The 20,334-nt window shown below is 39.5% G+C and overlaps 1 protein-coding gene across 2 annotated transcripts; it reads right to left on the bottom strand.

Moving 5' to 3' along the window:
* Positions 1-3,197: 3,197 nt before the first annotated feature.
* Positions 3,198-19,805, bottom strand: Yipf6 (Yip1 domain family, member 6). 2 transcript variants are annotated; one of them, XM_005401586.2, is made up of 7 exons: positions 19,661-19,768; positions 15,053-15,181; positions 13,940-14,018; positions 9,896-9,938; positions 6,844-6,969; positions 6,046-6,203; positions 3,198-3,530 (listed from the first exon to the last, which is right to left on the bottom strand). In XM_005401586.2, the coding sequence occupies exons 1-7, from the start codon at positions 19,715-19,717 to the stop codon at positions 3,412-3,414; spliced, it is 711 nt and encodes a 236-aa protein (XP_005401643.1). In that variant the 5' UTR covers positions 19,718-19,768; the 3' UTR covers positions 3,198-3,411. The 2 variants fall into 2 exon arrangements, with proteins under 2 accessions (XP_005401643.1, XP_013358334.1); XM_013502880.1 differs by lacking the exons at positions 13,940-14,018; positions 15,053-15,181 and having other exon boundaries at positions 19,661-19,805.
* Between the last annotated feature and the right edge of the window lie 529 nt (positions 19,806-20,334).

Here is a 20,334-nt window from a genome sequence, read left to right as displayed (position 1 = left end):
ACATTGCCCAACAGCAGAAAAATCTCACCACAATGAAAAAATCAAATTTAACTTGGGTGAGAAACCTCTTAAGAAGGCTGGGCATAGTGGCACACACCTGTAATCCCAGCACTCAGGAGGCTGAGACAGGGTGATCACTGAGTTCCAGGTCAGCCTGGGCTACAAAGTGAGTTCAAGGTCAGCCTGAACTGCACAGTAAAACCCTGTCTCAAAAAGACAAAAAAAAAAAGGTTAAAAAAAACCCTCTTAAGAGGCTGGGGATTTAGCTCAGCTGCACAGCGCCTGTCTGGCAAGCACAAGGTTGTGAGTTCAATTCCTGGTACTGGAAGAAAAACAAACAAAAAAACATGTAACTGCAAAAAAACCCTCTTAAGAGTCAAAAGACTTAATAATTCACGGTTGACTTTTAAGACCATATTGTACATTCAAATACGCTGTCATCAACTGAGTTTTCATAGTTTGAACAGAAATGAAACCAAGTCTTCGGGCTGGGGATATAGCTCAGCGGCACAAGTGCCTGCCTGGCAAGTGCAAGGTCCCGAGATCGATTCTCAGTACCAAAAAAAAAAAAAGAAACCAAGCCTTCACCCTTCCTACTGCTAAAGCATATGAAAATGGAGTCTCAGTCTCCGAAGTAGAACAGCAAGACAGCATCCATGATAGCAACGACGCCCCATGTTCTGCAGCAATGCACCCACACTACATTTCACTTTAAGCATGAAACACTGCAATACCTGCGTCAGGATTTCATCTGTAGAACTGGCTGCCCTTTCGGTCCTATTTCTATAACCAGCCATGTGTCTGTACAGCAAATTAGGAAAAGCTGTGCTGAGGTTTACAAATTCTAGACACTTGGGTATTCTAGACACTTGGGCAGAAAGCAATGCATTTTTTTGCATATACTGGAAAATATCATCATTCACTTTCAGAAAAAAAAAATTAAGCTTACAATTTACTTTCTCTCTCTTTTTGGTGCTAGGGATTAAACCCAGGGCATCACATATGGTAAGCAACTGCTGTAACACTGAACCACCACATTTGGCCCTAAACCTTCATTTTAACCACGTAAAATCATTTGCCAAGTCACTGAAGAGGAACAAATTAATACACAGAAAAGGCTGCCTTAATATCCAGTATGTAAAATCCACACCCCCAGGCACACATACTCCTTAAGTTGTGGCCTTAGGATTTTCCAATAAAATGTTCCACTTGAGTAAACTTTGGTAGTCTTCATTCCCTTTTTGAAACATGGTTACTTCTTTAACTTTACATTATAACCATTCAGGCAGATTACAAAATAATTTTGGGAGAGAGAGTTTATTGGGATATTAGAAAATTTCAGACAATGGAAATGGATAATTTGGAAACAATTTCAAAATCAGGATTAGTTTCAAAATACTTTCCTCAACAACTCAAGACTGAAATACTGGGCTTGTCCTTACAAGGGTTTATTTTACAATTTAAAAGGTAAATTACAATGAATATAGATACATATCCAAAAGTCCTGGACAAGGCTGGACCAGAGGGGGCAAATTCCATAATGCTTTATAACTGAGTGTCTTTTAAGAATCCTTTTGGCCTAGTACTATTTCCTTGGTTAATCTGGAGATAGAGAAATTACATTCTTAGACTTATGTATTTATATGTAGGTAGTCTTTATAAAATGAATATTTATACTCTATGACAAAAAATGTGGAATAAGAAATTCTTATGTTTATAAGTAACTATTTACAATGAATTTTCTGCCTGACTCCTAATCTTTGTCTCCTAGAGTTCCTTAATGTGCAATTTCGTATTACCTTAGGAGTCCTGTTTAGCTTAGAATCAGCCTGTCCCAGACTCTCAGCTCCCTGAAAAACCTCTACACTTTGTACATAAATTTTGAGTACAAGTAGGTGCACATGTGCAAAATGTATTTGTCTAAAAGAGCTATAATTGGCTTTATTTATTAATAAAGCTAAAACCTAGAAAATAAACAGCTATTCCCCAACCCAAAAGACACATCTAATGAAAAAATTGCTAAGCCCATTCTGCAAAAGCAGCAGCTTTAAACTCAACTCGTCTTATGTCATGCCTTACCTGCTGCTTGAATCAGCCATCAAAACACTAGAACATCAGTGTTGCAAACATCAGCTCCATATGTAAGTGACAACAGTGCTGTATGGGTCCCTTTTAATAAATCCCTCTATGTTCACTTCGTTAAACGCAGATTCCTGATTTAGCCTGACTTTCTAGTAAAAGGTCCAACTATACAAAATAATGAAAAATTCCTTCTAGGTATGCTGTAGCTTAAGAGAAAGGAATCATATTATAATATACATTAGAGATTCACCAATCTAAATATCTAAGGTCTTCTACTTGGATAAGCCCGAACAATGGACATTTGAAAATTTCAAAGGAGAATTACATGTCAACTGCTAACATCTTAGATTGCATATGCAGAACTAGGGAACAACATTAAAGACTGAAAGCTGTGTGTGGTTTTGGACTCCTAGAATCTCAGCATCCAGAAGGCTGAGGCAGGAGGACTGCCAGGAATTTGAGGCCAGCCTGAGCTACACAGTGAGTTCAAGGCTGGCCTAGACTATACAGCAAGATCCTCTCTCAAAACAAAACACTACAGAGTTTACTGCAAGTGCTTGCTGTTAAGCATGACAGAAAGGTAGCTGTCCAAAAAGACCAAAGAGGCCGACTCTTTAGCTGTCCTTTGCTCTTTTTTAAAGCAACAAGTACTGGGGCTGGGGATTTAGCTCAGCGGCACAGCGCCTGCCCGGCAAGCGCAAAGTTGTGAGTTCAATTCCTGGTACCAGAAAAAAAACAAAAAAATTAAATTAAATTAAATTTAAAAAAAATAAAGCAACAAGTACTGAATCACCTCTGATCAAAATCTGAGTGTTGGTTAATATGTTTTCTCCTCCCACATCTGTGAACCCCATCCCTAATCTCTGTCATTGCCTTTTGAAGCTTAAAAGAGAGAAAAAACAAAATGGATATAGATTATCCATTCTTACTTATGACAAGTGGCATATTCTAATAGTCATAAGGCAATGTGTTTCAGAGCTGCACCTGAACTGATTTTCTCAAAGCTGAAAATAGTTATCTATTCAACTTATAGGATGTATCTATGTGCTTCCCGAGTCATTAGCTGTCACCCGAATGGACCAGTGACTTCATCACGCCTTAAAGAGGCACTATACTGTGTAGTACGCACATGTACTTGAGAGAAATAACATTGAGAGGAAAGGCCAGCCTTGCAAACATCAGTTCCTTACATAAGTGACAACAGTGCTGTATGGTTCCCTTTTAATAATCTCCGAAAGTTGACAAAAGGGCTAATGTTAGAGCTCTGTGGTGAATGGTATCTTTCTGATGAGCCTTTAGTTCACTGATTTTAAATTGCTGTTCCCCAGTTTACTGAGGAGTGAAGGTGAGAATCATCCAACTGATGACAAAGTAGAACAGGAAAACAGGATACACAGCAAGGGCTTTGCGGTTTGGAGGCTGGCTATCAGCAAGAAAAGCTGTAGAGGCTAAACAAAACAGAAAGGAATATTTAATACAAAAATATTATCATGACTGCTAACATCAGTAATCCCAAAAGAAGTTCAGTTCTATTCGTGACCCTCAGAAAATCACACCACATTGAGCTGGGGGTGTAGCTCAATGTTTGAACATATACTTAGCTTCTGTGAGGCCCAGGGTTTGATCCCTAACCCAGAAAGTACACTTAGATTTGTGATCCACAGACAGCTGAAGCCTTCTTATTTCAAGTACTGAAGCTTCAGTTCTCAACAATTTTGGATAGAAGGGTTTTTCTGTTGTTGATTTATTGTTGTTGTTGTTGTTGTTGTTTCAGTACTATGAACTGACCCCAACCCAAGATTTCACACTGAACCAGATCCCCAGCCACTTCTTTCCTATTATGAGACAGGGCCTCAACAAGTTGCTAAATTGCTCAGGCTGGGCTCGAACTCATGATCCTCCTGCCTCAGTTTCCCAGGGTGCTAGGGTTACATAGATGCCCCCCTATATCCAGCTGGATAGAAACCTTTCTAAAGGAGGTTTATTACATTTTACTGAAAAGTTACAGAACTATACTTACAATGACGTGTAAGGTCATTTGTTCCAATGGGAAATGGCCTCATTCTGATGCATTTTTTGAATTAATTATTCTTCACATATTATCAGCTCTTTTAAATGCTATCCCTCTGGCCACCCAAGGAAAGCCTACTCATCTTTTTACTCTTCAAGAATAACTCTTTCAGGGCCTGGCGTGGTGGCACACATCTGTAACCTCAAGTACTCGGGAGGCTGAGGCAGGAAGATCACCACAAGTTTGACGCAAGCCTGGGCTACATAGTCAGTTCAAAGCCAGCTTGAATCACAAAGCGAGATCCTGTCTCAAAAAAAATAATAACCCTCTCTAGGAAATCTTTCCTCAAGTTGGTATCCTGCCACCCCAGGTAGAATTATCTACTTCCCTCTTCTGGGTCCCCACTGTACTTTGCACTGACTTCCATCTCCCACCTGGAACACTGCTATCTCTAAGTGTTTTTATATCTTACTGTTCTGCCAGACTATGAACTCTAAGGAGCATGTCTTATCCCTAGCACAGCGCTTCACGCTAATCTGCTAGGGGTCACTAGGTAAGTAAGCTAGTCAGAACTACATGTACGACCGGGCATGGTGGCGTACGCCTGTAATCCCAGAACTCAGGAGGCTGGGGCAGGAGGATCACTGCGAGTTCGAGATGAGCCTGGGCTACAAAGTGAGCTCAAGGCCAACCTGAACTGCATAGTGAGATCCTGTCTCAAAAAGACCAAAAAAAAAAAAAAAAAGGACTACATGTAATTACCGGACTCTAAATGAGGGAGTGGGGGGCTATCCCATAGGGAAAACACCTATACTTAATACACAGTCTGCAACAGCAATTCTGGCTCTCCCAGACCTGTTTTTTGGGTTACTTAGTTTTCAACCATGTTCCAGATGTTATTGTACTTCAAAATTAAATCAGAAGCTAGTGAACACTTCTAGTTTAAGCTGAAATTTAAAGAGAATTTTAGGAACATGAAAAAGTGAGCATGTAGCACTGCCACTCTATATTTACTTCTTAATCTTTAGCAAAATTTTCTACTCAAGCAGAAAAGTACTACAGGCATTTTTTAAAGTCCCTAATCCAAAAATCCAAAATGCCACACTTAACCTCATGTGACATCATCAAAACACAGGCACACTAAAAATATTGTATAAAATTATTTTGGGGCTATTTTTAATCCTTTTTAAGGTTCCTATGAAACATAAATGAATTCTGTGTTTAGACTTGGGCTCTATCCTCAAGAGAGCGCACTATAAAAATGCAAATATGCCAAAATCCAAAGGGAGAAAATTCCAACACTCTGGCCCTTGGCATTTGGGATAAGGGATACTCATCCTGTATACAATGATACAGCCTACACCAGAAGGTGGTATGGTATAGTTCCTAAGGGTGCATGACTTGCTTGGGTTTGAAACTTCAATCTCCTACCCACTATTTGTGTGTCCTAGGATATGGTGCTGAACCTGGCTGTGACTGTCCCTCATCTGTATTATGGGACTAATAATAGCATTTCTCTATTAGGGTTGCTGTGAGATTAAAGAGATAATATATACAAATCATAATGATACCTGGCCTATAATAATAATATGCAATCTGTAAATACTATTATTTTTACAATGATTTAATTTATTAGGAAAACGTCCAAGTCATTTCACAAGTCATTTATGTCTCATATATATCAGAACTGAGCTAATTCTAGTGTAATTTACTTACCCAACCCTGTCCATTATTCAAGAAAAAAAAGGGACTCTTTACATCTTATATGTCCAGATACTCAACTCAGATACAAGGGATACCATCCCTAGTGGTGCCTGCTTAGAGCAGGGGGTTCTATGGATGATACTGGTAGAAATCATACCACTCACAGAGGACTTTGCTCCTTATCTGCTCTTCATCTTTAATTCATGCTTTGGTCTATTCTGCTACTATAGGGATAAGTATATACTTACCAGCTATAGACCACGCAAACATCACAATCACCACAAAAAGCCGAACCGTGAAGTTTACTGGTCCTGGTTCTGCCAGAAGTACCAAGCGGCAAATCAGCATCGCCACTGTCAAAGGAAGTATGCAGTAACCCAGCACACAGAGGCTCTGGAAAAAAGATCTAAGAACAGCATACATCCACAAAGATCGTAAGTATGGCTGAATGGTATCATGATACAGCTGATCACATAGATTCCTATACATCATGGATTGTCGGCTCCCTTTTGATGCATTATATCTATACCTGAACATCAGCTTTATGAGGTTAGTCCTCTGCTTTCAGCACATGCTTTCACCTTCCCTCCCCATACTCCTCTTCCCCTCTCAAACCAGATAATCTATACTTAATACCAGATGATCTACCTTAATACCTAATACTAGATGATCTATCTTAATACTTAAGAGACTTCCTTCTTCCACTCAATCTCTAAGATGGTGGTCCTTAATTACCTCTAGTTACACAACTATTTGAGAATTTCTTGAAAGCTAGGGACCATCAGTTCCCCGCAAAATGTAAAAATCTGCCTGTGATTTCTGGAGCTGGAGAGAACGTCTGAAGCTTATCAAAGGACACCCAAGTAATTTTAAAGTAATTTAATTCAATTAGTTTACCTCTATTCAGTGGTTTAAATGAACTTTTTCTTTGGTCCCCATTTACTTTGAGTTTTCTTCTAAAAAAAATCTAAATAGCCTGGTTCCTTAAAATATAAGATATGCTACCTGACAAAGGAAAAGAAAAGATATACTTTAATGATACTCACATATTTCCTCCAAGAAGTTTTGAGTTGAGGGTGATGGTGACTGCACCAAACCAGAGAATGACAAATACTTCTGCAAATTGGGGTCCTCCATCTTTTTCACTATCCACAGAGCCTCTCTGCAACATTCTATAAGTAAACAGTATGAGAACTGCCTAATTTTGTCCTTAGAGCAGAATGAAGGTATGGGTTCTCACACTCTGAATCAAAGTGCTGTGCTGTACCTCATCTGAACATCTGATATATAGATCACACTGAAAGGAAAATGCCAGAAGTATTTGGCACAGCTCCCTTCCTTCAAATTCCAAATGCTTCAGGAGTATAAGGGGTGTTCCGCTGGACTTTGCTGGAATGTTTAATGAATTACTGAAGACCTTTTAGTTCAAACAGAGGTTATAACCTGAAGGGGCAAATGTGGCTTGGAGACAAGGATCTTGGTTCATACAATAATTGAAATAGTTTTTACTTTTATTTGACATTATTTTAAAGTTGGAATCCCAGCGCTTGGGAGGCTGAGGCAGGAGGATTGTCACAAGTGCAAGCCCAGCCTGAGCTACAAAATGAGCTCAAGGACAGTCTGAACTACATAGCGAGACCCTGTCTCAAAAAGACAAATAAATAAATAAATGTATGTTAAAAAAATAAAATAAAATTGGGAGGCTTCACATATGTAATTCCTGGGCTGGGGTTATACCTCAGTGATACAGCACTTGCCTAACATGCATGAGACCATGGGCCTGATCTTTAGTACCACAAAAGGTGGGGAGATGGGGAAATACATATTTATAGATTTTCTTAAAAACCTAGATGACGGGGCTGGGGATTTAGCTCAGCGGCAAAAGCGCCTGCCTGGCAAGCGCAAGGTCGTGAGTTCGGTTCCTGGTACCGGAGGAAAAAAAACAAAAAACAAAAAAAAAACCTAGATGACTTTCTCATGCTAAACCTGCATTCCAGCATGACAAAAATCAGGTGCAGCTGATCCGGAATCAAAGGTCATGACCACGTGCATTCAGGTTACTTCTCTATTAGATGTATCTGATTTGTAATTCTTGGGGTTAAAGTTTTAGGTCAGATACTTAAAAATGGAAATAGCCTATAAATCTATTTAGTTGCCATTTGTGGGGGGGGGGGTTAGTAGGGATTGAACCTAAGGTTTTCTCATTGGGCTACATCCCCAGTCCTTTTTGTATTCTTTTTAAATTTTGAAACAGGGTCTTGCTAAGTTTCTAAGTTGCCCAGGTTGGGCTTGAACTTGCAATCTTCTTGCCTCGGCCTCCCAGAATGCTGAAATTATAGGTATGTATCACTGTGCCCAGTCAGTTGCTAATTTTTTTAAATCAAAACATGTAGATCATTACTAAGTGACTTTGCTTTGAAACTGAGTAAACAGTTACTTAAATATCCTTTGTCTAATAATCTTACAGATGTAAAAAGCTTTGAATTCTGGATTTAAAATACTTGGACTTGGGTTTTCTCCCAAAAAATGATAAATTATAGGAAGCTCAGAACCTCCTCTTATTACATCATATGGAAAAGTCACACAATAAATCTTGGCCAGCTATGCTGCTCGCCAGTATGTACATCATGTTATATTCTATAGTTGTGCATATTCCAAGTCTTGACAATCAGATGCAAAAAATATGCCAGCACTCATTTATTATCTGGAATCCTACTGCTTTAGCATGGTATGATGAAAAGAATATGTAATGGTCTGAAAGGCAGGAAACCTAGACACTGATCCTAGTTCTGTCAAAGATGTCTTAGGACTCTGGTTAAGTGGGGTTAAGAGCTTCTAATATAAACCCTTCTATCAAGGCACTGAACTGATTCCCTTGATATAGTTATTAAAGGAAGTATCTTAAGAAAGATACTATATTATGATCTAAATTAGCATATGCTCAATTTAAATTGAAAACTCAGGGCTAGGGATACAGCTCAGTTGGTGGGCACTTGCCAACCATGTGCAGGCACTAGGTTTGATGGCCAGCATGGGGGAAAAAATTAGAAGAGGCTGAGGATGCTGGGGATGTAATTCACTAGTAGAATGCTTGCCTAGCATGAACAAGGCCCTGGTTTGCTCCCTAGCACCAACACACACACACACATACACACACACACACACACACACAATTTAAGAGCCAACTTCTTGCAGTCAGAACTGTAAAGGATTAGGCCTGTCAACCACATCCTTTTACAGATATGGAAAAGGAGATCCAGAGGGTTAGGTGGGAAGGAGTGTAATGACAGAGGCAGAGAATAGGCAGTCAAAAACCCAAGGTTGAATTCTAGGTGTAGCATTGATTATACGGTTTTGGTTAAGGCCATGACCTCTCTGAACCTGAGCTTGTTTGTCAAAAAGGGAAAATAATACTAAGTCTTTGTTATGAGGATAAAATAAGACGGTATTTTAAAATTTTCTGTAAAGATGAAAAAATCACTTTATAAACTTCAGTTATTAGTAGCCCAAAGTCACACAGACAGCTGATAGCAGAGCCAGGATAACAAGCCAGAACTGAATCCTAGCGCAGTATTTTTACCACTCCTCAGTGGTTATATTCCCCTCTGCAATGGAACCTTCCGCTCCTGTCTTCCCCCTTTGTACACACCAGAAATGGGAAAGCGTAACAGTGTGAGACATGATCTAGCTTTTAATTCTACCACTTGTAGTTTAATTTATTTTTATTCATATTTTAATAAGATTTAAAGAGAATTATGCTTGTAAATAAGCAATGTTTAAACCTGTAACTATTTCACTCACTTGGTTTAATGATGAGGAGGTATATGAGAGCAAATAAATATCTGTTGAATAGATGTGGCTAAAACTGACTAAGCAGTCATTGTAAACAAAAGTGGCCATACTTTTCACATATTAAACTTTATCACTTTTAATTGAACTGGAAAGCTTTTTGGCTCTTTCCATTAAATACATAGTAAGCGCAGTAAGCAACAGAACTCCTAAGTAAAATACTTGGTCAAAAATTCCCCTCAGTTTTAAATCTCCACAAAAAAGTCTAGTCTGGCTCAAATGACAAATAAAGGAAATATAAATACTCACAATGCAAGTGTCACACAAAGGATCAGAGGGCCCCACAAATCCCCTACAAGGCAAGGAAAGATAAAATATTACTAAGAAACATACATGCAGTATTTTCTATCTTTATTCCAATATCTACCTCCCATTCTTGGAATCTAGACATCCAGGCTCTGTCTGCCCAAGCCTTTTGATCTCTCCTATTCCCCTACCTACCCTTTGCTCTCTAATTCAGAATACAGTTTTTCATATATCTCTTAAGTTCTGTTCACTTCACAGCCCACAAATCACCCCTCTCTACCCACTAAGCCACATTCCAGCATACTGTAATTAAAGACCAAAGGGCCAGCAGGTACAAGAACTAGGTGTCCCACCCTGCATCCTCAGAAAAAAGATCACATCCAAGTCACTCCGTCAACATGAGGCTGTATTAGACAGACAAGGCAGTCTACGGCCATACCACCCTGAACACGCCCGATCTCAGAAGCTAAGCAGTGTCAGGCCTGGTTAGTACTTGCACGGGAAATAGACAACACAAAGATAGTATCGCTCATTTTACAAACACAAAACACGGAACTGTGAAAGAAGCAACTTTGCCAACTATATAGGTAGAGATGGGATCAGAACCTAGGTCTGCTCATTCTTAGTCCAAAATTCTTGCCACTCTCCCAGATTAGTTCCCTTTTATAATTATTATATTGAACTAAAGGAACTGTTCTTCTAGGTGAAAAAATAGTCCAGTATTGGTAATTTCACAAGGTCAAACTTTAACAAATAGCATGTGAAAGCTTTCTGAAAACTATAAAATGCTCTGCCAACATCAGATCTAGCAAACAGCTAGATTAATAGCTGGTGAGTGACTAGTATGTCAAGAGTTCAGCAACACACAGCTTTAGAGCAAAATTATGTTCCTCAACTAACCTAAAAAAGTGTATACATCCCACATCTAACTTGAATCTCGTATGTATGTATCTTTACCTGAGGTAAACTTTGTTCTTTTTTTCAGTTATATAAGGTTTTTTTTGGTCTTTTTGAGGCAGGGTCTCGCCATGCAGTTCAGGCTGGCCTTGAGCTCACTTTGTAGCCCAGGCTGGTCTCGAACTTGTTACGAACCTCCTGCCTCAGCCTCCCGATGCTGTGATTACAGACATGCACCACCATGCCCCGCTATATGAGTAATTCTGACACCAATGTGGAGAGTTTGGGAAAGAGGTTAAAAAAAATCATAATCCTACTACTCTAATAATTATTGACCTTATTAAATTTTAACATATTAATTGAAGAAATAAATTCAAGTATAAAGATATTAATAAAACTTTTAATGCACTGAAAATTTTTTAATTCATAAAATTCCATAACTATTTTGGCTCTTTCCTTATTGTTATAAAATATGTAACACAAAATTTGTAATTTGAACCATTTCTAAGCACACAGTTAAGTGGCGTTATGTGCACTCATACTGTTGTACAACCACCACCTCCATCGCTCTTCAGAACTTTTTCATTTTTCCAAATTAACTCTAACTCACTAAACAATAACTCCCCATTCCTAGCCTCACCAAAGCCCCTGGCTCTCATTATTCTATTTTCAATCTCTATGCATCAACTTGTCTAGATACCTAATAGTACCATATATGTCCTTTGGTGCCTGGCTTGTTATCATTTAGCAAATGCTGAATAATATTCCATTCACATATGGTATATACCATGGTATACCACATTTTGTTTATCAATCAGTGGATGTTTGGGTTGTTTCCACCTCTTAGTCACTATGAATAATGCTCAATAGACAGGTATAACTATTTGCTCAAGTCCCTACTTTCAATACTTTTGGGTATGCATCTAGAAATGGAATAATGAATCATCTGGTGATTCTATGTTTAATTTTTTGAGGAACTGCTGTTTTTCACAACAACTGTACTATCTCACCTTCTCATCAGCAATGTAAAGGGCTCCAATTGCTCTACTTCCTTCTTCAATTGGGCTTCAAGGGCTTCAATTGTTCCACTTGCTACTTTCTGTTTTCTTCATAATAACTATCCTAATGGGTGTGAAGTGATCCCTCATTGTGGCTTTTTTTTTTTTTTTTTTTTTTTTTTTGTCTTTTTGAGACAGGGTCTTGCTGTGCAGTTCAGGCTGGTCCTGAACTCACTTTGCAGCGCAGGTTGGTCTCAAACTTGCAATGATCCTCCTGCATCAGCCTCCCGAGTGCTGGGATTACAGGCGTGTGCCACCATGGCCAGCTTTTGTGGCTTTTTTTAAAAACTATTTTTAAGTCATGAATTTCCCCCCCTGCCACTTTGCCATAGGCTGTGATAACAAAGTAGGGCAAAAACACAAAAGTGCAAATTTCTAGTCATGACTTAGCCTTTATGCCAGCCTAATTTCTCTCCCCATAAGGTTTAGGAGTACACCTTCACATGCAAAATAGCTAATATACATCATTAATTAGCTAATGCACATCACTAATTAAACTAGCACATTGGTTCTGAAGTGTGACTGAAGCCACCATGCTCTGAACTGAGCCACAGTAGTAAATGAAAAGATATCTTCACATCCGGGACAGTAGTAGTAAAGTGGAAAGGGTACGAAACTTGAAAACTGTGTTCTAATCCTGCCTGTGAGATCTTAACAAGTCGCGGAGAGCCTCTCTGAAGCTTATTTTATCTGTAAAACCGTAACAATAACTTTCACAAGGTGGTAGTAAGGATTAAATAAGATAACATTCATATGTGTGCAGACATAGAATAATAGCTACCATTTATGGAGTGCCTACTGAATGCCAGATACCATACTAGATGATTTATACATGTTACCATCTTATTACCTCTACTTTAACAGGTAAAGAACCTTGAGCCCCAGAAGAGTCAACTATCTTATTCAAGATCACAGACCTAGTCATGTCACCACTATTCAAACCCAGATTTGCCCATGCTCTTTCCACTACACCAGTGACAGTGTTATGGCCTGTGTCTAGATGTCCCCTCAAAGCCTCAGGCAGTCATAGGCGGGGCTTTTTTAGAGGTGGCTAGATCTACAGTACGTGACACTGGCATTGATTCGTGGTGCAATGCTAGGCTCAGGGCAGCAGGATTAAAGGCGTGAGGGTTACCTGCCCTAAGTAGCCTAGATAAGACAAAAGGGACAGAAAGAGCTGTGGTTGTCCGCTGCCTACTGCTTTTACTGTCTTCTGCCTGCTATGAACTGTTTCTCCTCTGTGATCCCCCTCTGCCATGCCATACTGCCCTGGTGCCAGCCAACTATGAACTGAAACCTCTACAAACTGTGAGCTAAATAAACCTTTCTCCCTTTAACTTTGGGCATCAGGTATTTTGTCTCAGCAATGAGAAAAGTAACTAAGGCACATTGCAAATCATTCGTAAATCATGAGCTCCAGTTCACAGTGCAGAAAAATTTGGATACTGCCTCCTGTCTCCACAGAGTAATGGCACACTTGTCACTTTCTTGACATCCCTATATTACAGCTGAAATAGAAGGTACACTCATGTATGACATCATTGTTACTGATCTCAAACAAATGTTTTTTCTGATAAGGAATAAAAACTGCTTGAAAAGAAAAACAAGAAACCTACTAATTTTAAGAAAAATTCTAAGAAAAATTTATTGTGGTTTTGATAGAACTCTTTAACAAAGAAAGCTGTCATCAGACTAAATGATAGTCTTGAAAACAGAAATATCAATAAAGGTACTATTAATTTATTAGTCATTAACAGGTATTTGCAATTTAACATTTGCTTTTCCCTTGAAAATTGTTAGTTCTCTGGTTGAACAAAGTCCCTATATATTTGCAGCCTATGGAAATATTTTTTGGTAGCATCTCCTAGAGCATTTTCCAGGTGAGGATAAACAGTCTTTTATTTGCTAATAAAGATAATAAACAAAATCTGCTAACCTCTAAATTCCATTCTAAATTTCTTCCAAAATTTTCATTTACATATTTTCATCTTGAAAAATGATGTCAGTTATTATCATAGAGCCTTTGCCTTATAAAGTACTAATATAAGGTACAATGAGACTAAGCAAACCCTCAGAAACTTCATACACTTACAATCTCTTAAAAGAGTGTTACTTTTTCTCGGATATAAAACATGCATGAATTTTTTTCCAACAGCTTTTAGATCACGCATCTGAAAGACACAAACAACGTGTTATATTGCAATGACCAAGGTTACCCGGTAACCCCTTCACTTAATTTGCTAAAATTTCTTTTTTTTTTTTCAATCTCCTAGGAGCTAGCCTTCATTGAATTTTGGGGTTCAACTCTTTCACTACACAAATAAACCAAAGAGTTGAGAGTATGGTTTTTCTGTTAACTCAAATCAATATTCAACATTTTTCCACAACTACCAGTTCTATTTTGATTTTGAAAACTCTGTAAAGAAAAAGAGCCTTCCCAATATGATACTTAAATAAAATAATTATGAAAAGCTGCTCAGCAAAACACAGAATGGGACATTCAGCTCATACATGATAAGACCCCAAAGGCCAATTAGCCTGGTCCTTAGCTACCACATTCTTTGTAACATATAAAATATATTAAGTTCTAACACTCACAATTTAATTGCTAAATGAATCAGGCAAGACATTTGAAGAAGGATTCAGTAATGCAAATATAACTTCTCAAAATATAATGGAGATGACTCTATCCTAGATTTTAATTTTTAATGGTTATTTGGCATTCCATCAGATGTACATAATACATTTAACTTAACCGATATAGATTGTTTCCAATTTTCTTCTATTACAGAGAATGGTATAATGGACACCTTTGTTTATTGAATTATTTTATTTCCAAATTATTTTTTAACTTTTTAATTTTTCACTATGCTACAGAAAAGCAAAATCATTTTAAAATTCTGGACATTTTAAAATTCTTAGTATCCACTGTAGCCAACTACTCTTCAAAGACTGTGTCAGACGGGGCCAGGGATAGAGCTCAGGGGCACAGTGCCTGCCTGGCAAGCGTGAGGTTGTGAGTTTGAGTCTCAGTACCCAAAAAAAAAAAAAAAACCACAAAAAATAACTGTGCCAGATTATTTTCTAGGAGAGAATCTTAAACTCCCACAAATAAAATATAGCGAAAATCAATAAACCAAACAAAAATACTGCAGTAACTTAGTTTTGTGACACTGAAGAGAAGCTCTCAACTAATCTAACTTACAATAGTATTCCGAACGGATTCATTTAACGTGGAGCTGTCAAATTCTCGATTGCGAGATCTCATAGGAATGGTGATTTCTCCTTCTATTGGGATGTCTTGTGAGATAGATATATCTGAAAGGCCTGCAAACTGAGAAGTGATAGAGAGAAAAAATTAAATCTGTAATACATTGGAGTATTCCTCAAAGACATCATCATTTCCTACAATACGGACCATGTCTTTTTTTTAAATTTTTTTTCTATTTTTTATTTTAGAAATAAAACGAGGAAAATACTAACAGACCGACATTTTACAAAATAGCGGACCATGTCTTTTTGCAGGGTTTTGCAGAGTAGTTAAAGTAGGTGTTAGCTCAACAGACATTAAACAATTCAGTTGAAAAAACACTTAAAGTAAATGCCACATTTTCCTGCCCTCAAATATTTAGTTTCTTTCCAGCATGAAATCCCTAAATCAGACAAGCTAGCAAGACAGAGATAATAGCTATGGAGCTATTAAAAAGTGATCTTTTAGCACTCAGATGTCAGAAATGCTAATTTCTATTAGACTTAGGTTCCTTAGTGGCTTTAGTGGCCTCTGCTGGATAAAGAGGAGTATTACATGAAATGTAAATGGAAACAGTAATATAAATACCTTGATTTATATTCTTTTTACCAGACTACCTGGCAACCACAGATCAGAGACAATTTTAACAGTGGATAAAGAATCTGAATTGTTAAATTCTTATATTCATCTGCTAAATTTGATTACCATGATCGAAACTCTAGAATTTACAAATTCCTTTTTAAAAAATCCAGAAGTAATCCTTTCTCACACAGTTTTTGGCCCAGTGGGGACAATTTTTAGTAGACAATTGTTGCACATAAATGAAATACAAGAAATTACAGTAAAATCTTTGAATGAGGTAGTTTGAAGAGTTTATGAAAAATAACTTCTCAACCATGCTCATAATATTTTTTAAGAAACAATGAATAAGTTCTATCATTTTTTAAAGGTTTCCTATAGAAAGAAGTAGGGAATGAAGTTGTAGAGCAGAAGAGAAAGTAGGCTTCTTTGAATATTCATTGTTCTGTGTAGATGACTTGAAATCACCTAAATAGTTCACATAATTATGAAACAAAATTGAAACTTAAACACAGCAATCCCTAAAACAGAAATATTAAACAAATAAACCTACTGTATAGTGAATTAAATACACAAACACACAGAGAACTACTTCAAATGATTTCTAATGTTATAATTTGACTTCAAACTAGATAGAGTAAGCTGAAAAGCGCATTTCCTCACCAGAACAATGAAAAAAGACTAGATAAACTACAAAATCGTAATTTTCCTGGAAGCTATCAGAGAGCTGTGGTGGTCAAGGCAACCAAGCAGCTTGGATATGAACTATAAGGAAAGACAAGTGCTTCCAAAAAGAGACAGGACATCCACACTAAGTCAACTGTATTTTTCATGGAAAGACAACACTAGGCACTACACAGATGGGAAAGGATTCAGCTAAAATTTTAAATAAATTGCTAAAGGTCACTATGAAAGTAAGGAATCCTTGAAAACAGACTCAAGGGATGCTCACAGCTACTGACAGGCTGTTCTGCAGACCTCCACTGCATGCTCAAAAGAAAGAGTAGTGGGAGCACAATGCTGAGGAAGCAGCGGCCACTGGAGAAAAGCACAGAACTCTACCTAGACCTTCTTCTCAGACAGTGAGAGTCCTAAAGCTACTCAGGGAAAGACAACAAATTCTTTTGCTCCCAGAGCAGAGGGAAAGACTCATTCTGCCCGGGGAAAAGGAAAAGAAAACTACCTCTACTCCTGAGGGAGTGATAGGACACCATTAGTTCCCTTAAGCTGGGGGAGAAATAGGATCAGTGAGAAAGTCCCACACAGGAAACTCGGAGACACGCTGCAGTCCTAAGGTAGAGGCTGGATTATGAGAACAAGTAATCACCCCTACCTGTCCCTACCATCAAGCTGCCAAACAAAGAGTAGCAAGCAACGGCAGTCTACTGTTGAGGGAGGTGGTGAATCTATGGCACATGTGCCACACCAGGCTATTTGTACCGGTGAAAGCTCTAAAACGTTTGCCATCCCTGAGCGAGGAGCTTCAAGAGAACCACTATGAGACCTGGGGCCAAAAGCAGGCAATGAACAACAGAACATTCACAGGAACACTGTGAACAACCAAGCACTCACCCTAAGTCGAAGGTAACAGTAGAGGAATGTGAAACTGATGATGCCTTGAAGGCATCCTTAGCAAAAAAAGAGAGAGGAGGCCAGGAATGGTAGTGCACGTCTGTAATCTCAGCACTTGGGAGGCTGAGGCAGGAGGATCGTTGCAAGTTCAAGACCAGCCTGGGCTACAAAGTGAGCTCAAGGCCAGCCTGAACTGCACAGTGAGACCATGTCTCAAAAAGACCAAAAAAAAAAAAAAAAAAAAAACCAAGAGAGAAGTGTTAATTCATTTAATCCACTAACAAACCAATGAACCAAGTATTGCAGTATCTGTAAAGCTTAGATGGGTAGCAGGCACAGAGTTTATTAATTTCCCCCAATATCCCAATTTCCTCAAGTGACAGTGATTCAAATCAAACCTAGACAATTTGACCTCAGAATAAACTTTCTTTACCACAGTTCCATACTGCACCCCTGGTTCAGTAGGGCTACCTTTTAAGGGTTGCCTCCTAATAGTTCCCCGGGGTTTTGTCAAAGTGATCTATGCCTTGTTCTATAAATACGTTAGCACTTTGCAATCTCTGTGCCTTCATCCATGAGAGGCTAAGTAACATAAGCAGAAACAGTCCAGGCTTCAGTTAGATCTAGGTTCCAATTTTTTGCTTGGCCACTAACTGGATGCAGACTCTAAGCAAGTTAAACCCCTCTGTATCTCATTGTTTCATCTATAAGTAAAACATAGTTAAAAGCCACCTCACTGAAATGAATACTATGAAGTTTAGAAATTATGCAGAGGATGTTGAGCTCAATGCCTGGCACACAGCAAATGCTCAATCATTGATAACTCTTATCGTCACTTGGAATTTCAGATCATACCCATCCTGAGGCCCTCTCAAATATAACTTCTATCATGAAGCTTGATCATCTCAATTGGACATAACAGCATTTTCTTTTAAATTTCCCTAATATTTCATGTGTAATTTTCTCTTATATACAGCCTTATTTTAGCAGTGTATATTTTTATATCATCCTTACAAGTTGGACCATAAGCACCACAGGAGCAGGCCCTTTGCATTCCCTATAGCAACTAGCACAGTGCATTATTCATTACGGAAGTTCAACAAACATTTATTGAATAGAAGTAGACTGGATACTGAGTAATGAGTGACCAGAACCACTAAATTAATTCATGAAAGCTTCCTGGAAAGCAATGAGGGGATGGGGTGGATGAATAAATAGCTAGCTATTGAACAGCCAGGCATCTTTAACTATACCAGGGTAGGCACTTGCTGTACATTCGCTCAGTCAGTCCCTTCACTAATTCTGTAATCAGTTTCTTTCACTATTTTCCAAATAAGGATCTAGATTTCATTCCACATGTTAGGCTAGGACTCCACCCTTATCCCCCACCTCGTTCTTTCATTGCTATGTCCCCAGTGGCCAGGAAAGTGAATGGAACATAGTGGATACTCAGTAAATATTTGCTGAATGAAAGAAGTGGTGAACAAATAGAGCTAGGAAACAGCAAGTCTAGGATGAAATTCTCTTGACCCCCTAGTTCAGTTCTCTCCTGTGTTAAGATGGCAATTTAAAAGGGAGGAAATGGAAATAGCATTTATTGAGCAAGTACTACATAACTGTACACTATTTGGGAATAGAGGCACCGGGGCAGAACACTGACTTAAGACTCCTCAGTTCGTGGCACAGATTATTAGACATGTTACATAAATTAGGTCATTTGAACTTCCTAAAAACCCTTTGACACCGGTCTCCACCAGACTACGAAGAATCACCCTCCATGAAAGGGCTTGCCCAATATCATACACGTGGTAGTAGAATGAGTGGATTCCGGCTCAGGTAAGTTTAACTGTAAAACCTGTGTTCTCAAATAGAACGGGCTTTGGACTTTGTACCGACAGTAGAAATTCTATCCCTTTCAAGAGAGTATCCCGAAGATGGCAAGGTGCTAGGGTGAAACAGCCTACTGGGGCCACTAAACAAGTAAAGCCTCGAGTTATAAGCAATAAAACGCCAACGTTCGATGGGAAGCAATCCCTCATTGCTTCTACAATGTTGCCGCTCCAACAGGGCTGGTGACCAGCTGTGATAGTATCAGGGGAGAATGAGAGAAAAGGTATCACCTAAAGCTCTGCGTTTAACACGATGTAGGGGTCGAAGCCAAGCCCTGCGACGACGGGGCAGGAAAGGGGTGAGGAGTTTCACCAGAAGACTAGAAGGTACGCAGTGGGGAGGGGGAAAACCTGTTACGACGGAATAGGTGCAGTGTTGGGACTAGTTCTAGCACTCGGTACAGCAAAAGGGCCTTTCAGGAGCAGGGGCTCCAGCTCTCTTGGGCTACAAGCCCGTCCCCCGACTTCCCTGGGGGCACTCTGCCTCACCCTCGGTCCCTTTTGTCGCAGTTCCCAAGCTCACCAGGGGCCTGGGCGACGCTGTCCCCCGGTCGCCCGGAGACTCCGCCGCTTCCGCCATCTTGGCCTTCCTCTCGGGTAGTTCCCACAGGCCTTTGCGGCACCTGCGACGTGGAGGCGCGGCAGTGCGTCATAGCGTCGGGGTGCGTCACCGAAAGGCGCCGCGTCTGCGAGAGGCGCCGGGCAAGGGCTAGTCACCCCGGACAGGTCTCCGGGTTCTTTGCAGTCTGCGTTCCGGAAGTGTGGATGAGATCTTTGCTCAGCCCCGCTAGACACGCTCTGCCCTCAAAGCTCAACCTGGATTCTCCGATCCCTTCCCTGCCCACTGATCCCCACACCCCTTTGCAGTTCTCCGGAGTTGGCTCCCGGTGCCCGTCTCCCTAGCACAGCGCTTCCGAAGAAAATCGTGTTCCCGCTCTCCCCCAGCCACCTAACAACTATCTGCTAACAAAGGGACCAGCCCTTCCCTGACCAACCTCCCGCTGTCGCCCCTGCCTCACTTTTTCCCTGAGCTTCTCATCGTGCTACCTAGCCGCTTCCACCACCTTGACTTTTAGAAACCTCCATACTGTCTTTGCATCAACCCACTAAAAGGAAAGGAGAGAAAGAAAAGAAAAGGAAAAGCCCGTGGATCCCAGCCACATCCTTGAGCTTTCATGGCGGCCTCAGCCCCTGGCC

The sequence above is a fragment of the Chinchilla lanigera genome, unplaced genomic scaffold (genome assembly GCF_000276665.1).
Source record: "Chinchilla lanigera isolate Chin_1 unplaced genomic scaffold, ChiLan1.0 scaffold00074, whole genome shotgun sequence".
Lineage (NCBI taxonomy): Eukaryota > Metazoa > Chordata > Mammalia > Rodentia > Chinchillidae > Chinchilla > Chinchilla lanigera.
This window is presented reverse-complemented; position numbering and strand designations above follow the sequence as displayed.